General features: G+C 43.4%; 2 protein-coding genes across 2 annotated transcripts; one reads left to right on the top strand and one right to left on the bottom strand.

The window, feature by feature from the left end:
- Window positions 1-4: 4 nt before the first annotated feature.
- On the top strand, window positions 5-2,167 carry LOC129760650 (zinc finger matrin-type protein CG9776-like; the record flags this gene model as incomplete). Its single annotated transcript, XM_055758306.1, has 1 exon — window positions 5-2,167. A coding segment is annotated over one exon (1,869 nt), but the record flags the coding sequence as incomplete, so codon positions are not given.
- A 2,923-nt stretch (window positions 2,168-5,090) lies between these two features.
- On the bottom strand, window positions 5,091-6,570 carry LOC129760649 (uncharacterized). Its single transcript, XM_055758305.1, has 2 exons — window positions 5,971-6,570; window positions 5,091-5,803 (listed from the first exon to the last, which is right to left on the bottom strand). Exons 1-2 carry the CDS (start codon window positions 6,445-6,447, stop codon window positions 5,252-5,254), a joined length of 1,029 nt encoding a protein of 342 aa, XP_055614280.1. The 5' UTR covers window positions 6,448-6,570; the 3' UTR covers window positions 5,091-5,251.
- Between the last annotated feature and the right edge of the window lie 2,556 nt (window positions 6,571-9,126).

The raw sequence follows: 9,126 nt of genomic DNA on the forward strand, positions 1-9,126 counted from the left end.
TACCGGAGAGGTTACGAGTGGTAATGCTTTGGCTGCAAAAAAGGGAGAGGCCGAAACCGGCGGGGACGGAGTTGAAAAAGATAGCAAGAAGAAGAAGAACAAGAAAAGTGAACGAAAGGAGAAGAAAAAGAAGAAGCGTTCCAAGAAAAAGAAGAAGAAGGCAGCTTCTTCCAGTAGCTCCAGCAGCAGTAGTTCGGAATCGGATTCAGATTTGGACAAGAAAAGCGGATCCAAGGAAGACGATTTTGATCCCGCCACCTCAATTCGGGTAGCCATGCGGAACATTTTGAAGGCTCAAGAAGCAGCCACTAAGGAAGCGGAAGTTGGGGAACTTACCGGAGGAAAGTGGACTGTTGTGCAGACGGCTTCATCAACTCAGGAGCTCACTGCTCCTCCTCCACCTTTCATGACGGCTGGAGCAGAGAACAGAGAGAAGAAACGGGACGAGCTAATGCTATCGCAGTGGGTTACGCCGGATCCCATCATATCTGACTCGGAGAAAAAAATGCTGGAACAATTGAAGGGCAAGTTGAAGAAACGAGATGACGACAGGGACTCTGGTCGTGCTGGAAAACATAGGGAGTCTAGCAGAGAAGGAAGTCGTGATAGAGATAATAGACGTTCTCCAGACAGACGCGATCGGGATCATAAAGATCGAGGAAGACCGGATAGCCGGGGACGAGTAGACGATTGGAAGCGCAGTCGATCGAGGACACCGCCATGGAGACGCCACGGACGTAGTCCAGGTCGTCGCGATTTCCTTAGAGATCGTCGCAGCCCGGATAGACGACGAGGTGGAATGGCAGATCGTGGAGGACGCTTTGATCGACGGAGACGAAGCCGGTCACGGGGTCGCCGGAGTCCCAGCTATGGACGGGGTCGTTTCCGAGCTCGTCGATCATTCTCAAGATCCCGATCCAGATCACGAACCAGGTCAAACTCGCGTGGAAGAAGGGTTATCGAAAAACCTGTTGTGAACTTCCCCCCGGAACCAAAACCGAAACCAGAGAAGAAGGTTAAAAAAGACGACGAAAAGAAGGAGAAGAAAACCGTTTCTTTGGCTATTGGTCAGAAAAAACTACCATTCATAGGGCGAATGCCTGTCTTCAAAAAGCAACAGCAGGAAGCCAAGAAAGAAGGCACGGTTCCAACAGAAAAGTCAATCGTTAGTCACGAAGAACAAGTCGAGAACGGAGCGAAACATCAACCGGAAGAATTTGTAGACATGATGCCGGATCCATTCCAGTACGTAGCCCTAATGGGAGTTCCACCTCCTCCACCAGTCAATCCTGGCAAACCGGACGAAATTCTTCCTCCCGGAATCGACGAAGCAGAAGCTGATTCGGTACCGAAACCTATAAGCGATGCACCGATCCCTCGGAAAGGTCCGCTCCCGAAAGATTTCCAAGAAGCTCTAGACATTCTGTTCGATGGAGACAAACCCAAACCAGCTGATCTGATTGCAAACGAAACCAAACAACCCGAACTTCCCCCGGTTCCCGTGGAACCTGTCGTTATGGACACAGACCAGCCGCAGATGATAGTTCCGGAGGCGATCGAAATCTACAACCAACAGATCGCGGCCCAATACAGTGGAGCAGTTGTACAGGCCAATCCGGTAGCCTACGATGACGAAGCGCAAAACCAACCGCTGGACATGGATGGGACCGATTCGCGCCAAGCGCCCGGTGAAACCCTCGATGAAAATACTGCCAGCAACGATTCGGACGTGGTCACCAACGAGGGGGAAACCATACTGCCTCCCCCGCCGCCGGAAATCGAGAACGAGGAAACACGTCGCAAACGGGCCGAACTTGCCGAGCTGGCAATGCTTGGGATCGACGCGGACGATATGGCGGCGCAGATTTTTTAAGCTTTTTACAGTGTGGCAAACAGTTTTGTCAATGATGTTTATGATTACTAATTACCTACGTAATAGAGTTCAGTTGAAAGCGCTGTGGAATGTCATCGTTTGTTAAGCGGCTCAAGAAAAAAAAAACTTTGCTAAGGTTACTACAACACATAAAAATATCAACTATATGATATGATGTTCCAGTCAATAGATTCTAGAGAGGATAACTACTGATTGTGTAGGCGTAAAATTTCAAAAGACATACACAATTTGAGAAGGATATAAAAATCGACCACTTAAAATAATTGACTTCAAGTACTGCTAATTTCACTAATCCGAAAGCCGTGTTCACTCATACTACTGTTTTACATCTTGATTTTACTGTAAGACAACTGTTTTTTAATCCCCTTAAAATTGTTTTTAATATAAGTATTGAGTCTTACAGCAAACAAAAGCTCAAGAGAATAATCTATAGAACAGTCGGATGAACAACGATAAGTAGCAGTAGATTAACGGTAAAGCTTGAAAGCAGTGAAAAGTGAGGTATATATCGATTACAGCAACAACTGAGTCTAATCTACGCAATGGAACTGATTAACTGCATGTATTGAGGGGAAAATTTAACTTCGAGGAATTAGTTAGAAAAGCTTCACATCTTAATCACATACGGATAATTATTTTTGACCCAAAGACAAAACATAACCTCAAAACAATCAGAACCATGCTGTACAGATTTGCAAAGGTATGTCAATAAGTATGTAGCTTGAAAAATGACGTTTCAAAACAAACCACCTTAGAATAACTAAAATTAAACAGATCGCCTTGTTCTACGTTTCTGCCCAACCCTGCGTCCTGAGGATTTTACGACGAACTTAGAATGGGAGTATGACATTTGGCATAAAGCCATTTGGCATAATGCCTTTTGGCATAAAGCCATTTGGCATAAAAGCCATTTGGCATAATGGCCATTTGGCATAAAGGTCATTTGGCATAAAAGCCATTTGGCATAATATCTTTTTTCGTGCGGTCACGTTGAGAATCACTTTTTGGACAACGTTGCAAGTTTTCTTTTCTTAAGTTTTGCGGCATTGCCGCAAACATCGAGGATGCAGGGGGTGAGGCGGCACAAAGCCGCCGAGGCTCCCCAATCCGAGGTGGCCGCCGACCCGCCGTCGGAAGCGGCGGCCTTATTATATTGGTCTAGGTCTACTGGGGCCTCCTAGGTTTACGTGAAAGCTAGGGGTGATCCCTTAGCCCCGGTCCGCCACGCGATAGCGCGAAGGACAATATTTAATAAAAGTTCGAACGCGCAGCGTGAGGAGGCTGGTGTTGACTTTTGTAGAACCGCAAGAAGTAAAGCGTTTAGACCTAAGCTTGAACCGACTCCTCACGCTGCGCGTTCGAACTTTCATGAAATATTGTCCTTCGCGTTATCGCGCGGCGGACGGGGCTAAGGGATCACCCCTAGCTTTCACGTAAACCTAGGAGGCCCCAGTAGACCTAGACCAATGTAATAAGGCCGCCGCTTCCGACGGCGGGTCGGCGGCCACCTCGGATTGGGGAGCTTCGGCGGCTTTGTGCCGCCTCACCCCCTGCATCCTCGATGTTTGCGGCAATGCCGCAAAATTTGAAAAAATTGGAAGTTTATTTAAACAGTCACCACTCGGTAAGCTGAAATTATGCCAAATGGCTTTATGCCAAATGGCTTTATGCCAAATGGCTTTTATGCCAAATGGCCTTTATGCCAAATGGCTTTTATGCCAAATGGCTTTATGCCAAAAGGCATTATGCCAAATGGCTTTATGCCAAATGTCATACTCCCCTTAGAATAATGGTTTGAAGGCCGGCGCAGTTTGCCCAGCCGTCCTTCGAACAGGATGTCTTCAATGAATTTCTTAGCGTATAGCTGCTGATCGGCACTCATTTTGCTGTACTCTACACTCCACCCTCTTGCGATGATCTGGGCGTCTGAGGCGCAATCTTCAAAATGTTCGAAGGCCTTTGGCACCTTTTTAGTCCTGCTAGTTTTGCCGGTTGTGGCTCCTGATCCCAGGATCGTTCACGCATTGGGCTAGACCGGGGCCCAGGCGTATGAAAACATTCTTCATAGTTCTAAAACAAATAAAATGGACATATGTATGTCACAGAGGCTGCATTTTCATAAAATTTCATACTTGTCTGTTGTTGACCTCGTGGATGATGCTAGCTAATAAGGATGTTAAAAAGTGATATAAAAACTTTGGATAAAATACTTGGAAACTTTTGAAAAAAAAAGCTTTGGAATAACTAATAAGGACTTAAGAAGATATTTCATAGTTCATGAATGATTAAAGAAACACTACTACTGTTGAGTTTTTGTAATTAATCAGCAATACAAAGAAGTTTAGCTTCCGAAAGTTCGCCAAGCACACGCCAAATAAAAAAAAGGTAAAATTCATCAATACACAAAGGTAACTGTTGTAACCGAAAAAGGTGACATCTTTCCGCAGTGCAGCAAAAAACTTCAGATTCAACAAAACGCGGTAAAACCGTGTACCTTAGAATTAGAAACGAAGGATAAGGCTAAATACTAATCATATTTTAATGATTACTTTACAGCGTGGCGGCCCACTCAGTGTGAAGATGAATCTTCATTCACCCACCCACCCACGCCATCGTCAGAAACCGAACCAATAATTCAAATCGTTCCGAAACAACGTATAGGCTTCAATTTACTGCCTCGTGTAAAACGAATTTCCTTCAGGTAAGTCTTTCAATCCAGTTAGATGTCAATATAACTTTGTCCTATTAGGAATGATATTTCTGGAAAAACCTATTCTTTCCTTCACATATTTTCAACTTGTTTTGATGTATTTTGTCATATGGCAACACCAATTAAAATTTGCGAACCAATTTCGCATAACGGAAATAGGACATCATTTCGAAAGACATATTTACCAAGCTTATTCATCGTTGAATGGCTAGTTGAAAACGAAAACAAGGATACCCCACTCCATCTCACTAGCGGTAATCCAACTCAGATATCGTTTTGCAGTTTAATTGAGTGGCAACCAGCCAGTGGGGCGGTGGAGACGACAATCAGAAAAAAAACAAGAAGCGACAGAGGCCGACAGCCAACCATTGCAAATTTACTTGCAAGAGCTGAATATGTTCTTAGTTTGTAAAGCTGTCATCCATGTTTTGAAAGGGAATTAGCAAAAGCGAGTTCACAAAATAAGTAGTTTATGAAATAAGCCGCATTTATTAGTCATAAACAGCTGTAGGTACTTATAATGTAGTTATTAATGCCTGAAAACGTTTATTCAACTAAACATTTAATCATAAAGCAGATCATGAAGTAAGGGATATGGATTAAAGTGATCGCTTGCAGTCGTTTCCACAAAACGCATCCTGAGGATGTTACGATGACTCCGAAGGATCGTTGGAAACGTTCGAAGGCGAAGGTGGTGACGAAGCCGCCGGGTACACGTCGATTGGAGATCTAGGAGCTGAACGAGCATCATTATCATTTAAGTAGCCAGGTTGATGGGCCACGAACTGATGACGGCCAGCAGGTTTATGGCGATTGGTGTTGGGAACGCCGAGAGACTGGAGCGGATCATTGACGGTGATCGAGTGCCGGTGCAGGTTTCCCAGGCGTCCTTCGAACAGGATGTCGTCAATGAATTTCTTGGCGTACAGCTGCTGAGTTGCGCTTAGTTTCCGGTACTCTACACCCCACCCTTGCGCAATGATCTGGGCGTCTGAGGCGCGGTCGTTAAGTGGTTCGCCAAGAGGATCTCCGAGAGGTTCGTCAAGAGGTTTGCTGCAGGCCTTCGGTACTGGTTTAGTCCGTTTAAGTTGGCCGTTTCTCAATGATGACATTTTTATCATGGGTCTTCTACGTTTTGGGTTCCGTTTTGGGCGGGGTTCAGGGGGTTCAGGTGTTTGAACACTTTCTTCTTCAACGATCTAAAACAGAATAAATGTGAATTTAATTGCAGTTCTAGTTATGTAAAGAATTTAATATTTTTTCAAAACCAATCTACATAAAGAGTGATTGAACAGATCTAATGTTGTACAAAAAAACTTTTAAGCAATTTTTCCGTGTATGAAATACTAAAATGAACCAACTGTACCTCCGTTTTGAAATTCGTTTCGAAAAATTCCGTTTCATCTGCGGTCAAATTTTCGTCAATTTGGCTAGTTTCGTCGACTTGACTGGCCGTCAAAGCTTCCTCGATTTGACTTGGCGTTAAACATTCAGAAGGTTCACATTCCTGATCCCTCAGGAAGTCGAGCTCGTTGAAGAACCACAAACCGGGCACGTATACATCGCCTGTGCCTTCGTCAGATTCGATGCACTCCCGGACTTTCTTCATTTCTCTCCTGTAGCTTGTGCGCAAAGTGTTGATCTTGGCCCGCACAATCAGCCTGTCTGCGTTGGGCTCGATCTGCTTCATTTTCCTTATAAGTATCTCGTATGCCGCGGTTTTTAATTCCCTATTTTTATACTCGGCACTTTTCACCTTCCACAAGGCGGGCAAACTCCGGTACAGCGCAATGAATTCGGACCAGAACTGACGTCGGGCTTCTTCCGTTTTGGTGGACTGCATTTTGGAAAGAGGTAGAACTACCGGAACTCCGATTTCAACCACGGAACACGAAAGAAACAGCTATCCGCACGCAAGCGAGTGGGAGTTGACTGACCTGAACTTTTGCACAAATCATACCATACACGGTCAAACAACAATACTCAAACTTGAGGTGTTTGCCCAAACTTTCCAAAGCGAGTATGAGCACGAAATCCCTTCGCAGATTTGAAAACGGTCTCTCATCATATCGGTCTTGTTTCATGGTTGAAATCTGTCCGATAGTTAAAATTTATTTTGAATTCAACCGTTTATTTTTAATAATATTTATTTTTTTAACAAAAACGTTGAAAATGTCATAAAAATGTTAGGAAATGCTGTAGTTATTTTGCAATTGCCAAAAAAACAAATTTTTGGTTTAAAGCTCACAATTGAAGATTATTTACAAACAAGCCGCTTAAATGTACGAAAGTTTCTAAAAAATAGGGGTCATTGAAAAAATTAATAAATGCATTGCCCATGGGCTATATCATTTAAAAATCTGAAACAAACCGAATCATCGAAAGCATTACTGGTATAATAAATGTTGTATTTAAGAACAAGATGAATGCATATACATTTGTCAGAACTCGGAATATTTTTTATCTAGTTTGAATTCCATAAATGAACCGAATTTAGCGCCCATACACGCTGAGCCACATTGAACCATCAATGTTTGAAAAATAACCATAATGGAAGTTTTGTGGGTCAAGTCGTTTTATGAGTTTTCTGGGAAAACACCTTATATTCGGATCGGATCCGGATCGGACAAAAACATCAAAATTTCGTTTATGCTGTAAGTTTTTTTCCTTCGTTTTTTTTTGTCGCGGTCGCGATCAGGGTGAGTACAGCTTCGGGTGTGCTCTTATACCAATACACGGAATCGTCCATCTTGTGACAGGCAATCGTAATCGTAGGCATGGTAGGCGAATAATTGGCTGTCAAAAAGTGCTCCGTCTCCACCCCTCACCATATTGAGCAACTTTTGGTACCCCTTGCCTACTATTCCTCAATATGCATCCACCCGTAGCTGTAGGCATTCTGGTCGCGACCAAGGGGGTAAAAGAAGGTGATCCGATCTGTCAAATTTCAGAATCAGCCATGTTGGTTGCTTAAGTTGTGCATGTTCATTTGCCTTTACTCCATAGAACAGCTGAGAGCTTGCCTTTTCATTTCCGCGTTAGTTTGTTGTATTTTCGCATGGTGTGATGCAAAAATGGCAATATTTCTATCACATACGGCTGAAATAGAAACAGTGTTGTAAAAAAATACAACGCCCCAAGATCTTGAAAACATTTTTGCATGATAAAATTATCAAAATGACATAATTTCTACACTTTGTGAACTTGCTCTAAATTACGTTTATAAGTAATTGATATTCAAGATTTTTATTTTAAATGACAATCCGGACTCAACTTTCATGCTTTCTTCAAAGGTAAAAAGTTTACTCAAATTCGACTTGCTTTTTCTAGCCGTGTACCAAATGTTTGACAACAAAACGATCACCATCTGACAGCATAAAACTGTCAGCAGGGCTGCGTCCAATTCGCATTCCATCGCAGTCGCAGATTTTGTGCAACCGCAGCGATTTTCCGATAAAATATTTGTGCGCGCTCGCTCACTCAAACGGGATCCCCGTTAGTTTAGACGCAGTCGTTCCTTCCCGTCTCAGCTCTTAGTAGTTAGCCGTATACTAAAAAGCATTTTTGCCGAGTGGAAGTCAAGTTCCTGTTTCATTCGATTGCCAGCATTTTGCGCGACCAGGTCCGTGTGCGTCGTCGTATCGTCGGTGTCGGATTTTTTTCTTCAATATTCGCATCTTGGTTCCAGTGAGGTGGCCGTTTCGGTCCATTCCGCGGGTGTTGCACTACTGGTGTCTTGATATTACAAAATTAAGTCCAAAAAGTGAATTTTTAGGAGTGTGCCCAGGTTCGATTGTTCCGATTGTGTGGTGAGAATACTCCCTATCATCCCGGTTTCTGATCCGGTTCCGAGCTTACGGTGTGTGCAATCTGCTACCGAGCCGAGAGTGTTACAGTTTTTTTTTCTCGCCAAGTGGCTCCCCAATCTAATCACAGAGTGCGTGCCCGATTTTCGCAGCCAGCAGGAGAAAATTAGTCGTCTCGGGATAGGTGAGAAATTTCTTATTGTTTGTGAAAATTACTGGGTGACTGGGTGCTACTTAAATCAAATACCTATAGTATATAGATTAATACATGTGGACTCCCGCGGCAGGAGGATTCAATTCAATTGAAATTGGCAGAGCAAGTTCTTGGATTATCGCGAAGCTGTGCGGGTGCGGGTAGAAAAACATCACAGTTGCGTGTCTGGGGCTGGCTAGCAAAATAGCTCAGAGCCTCCTACGAAATCGGTGTATTTTTTTTTCACTCTGCCACAAACATCTCTCGATTCGATATCTTCTTCTTTTGGGAAACCAAAGTGCAAACGGGGAAGTGGCGGATAAAACGCACCCATAGTTGGAAGATAGTACAGTGGTTGAAGATTATCAACGCTTAAAAAGGACTGATTTTATGTGTAGTAGTGCTGCCACCTACACTTGTTTGTTGATGGTAAAGTTTAAAAATCTGGAAAACCTCAACCCAATTATCAAAATTTGATTTAATGCAATAAGGGTTCAGAGAAGTGATCATTATCGTGAAATTT

This window comes from Uranotaenia lowii, unplaced genomic scaffold (genome assembly GCF_029784155.1).
Source record: "Uranotaenia lowii strain MFRU-FL unplaced genomic scaffold, ASM2978415v1 HiC_scaffold_702, whole genome shotgun sequence".
Taxonomy (NCBI): domain Eukaryota; kingdom Metazoa; phylum Arthropoda; class Insecta; order Diptera; family Culicidae; genus Uranotaenia; species Uranotaenia lowii.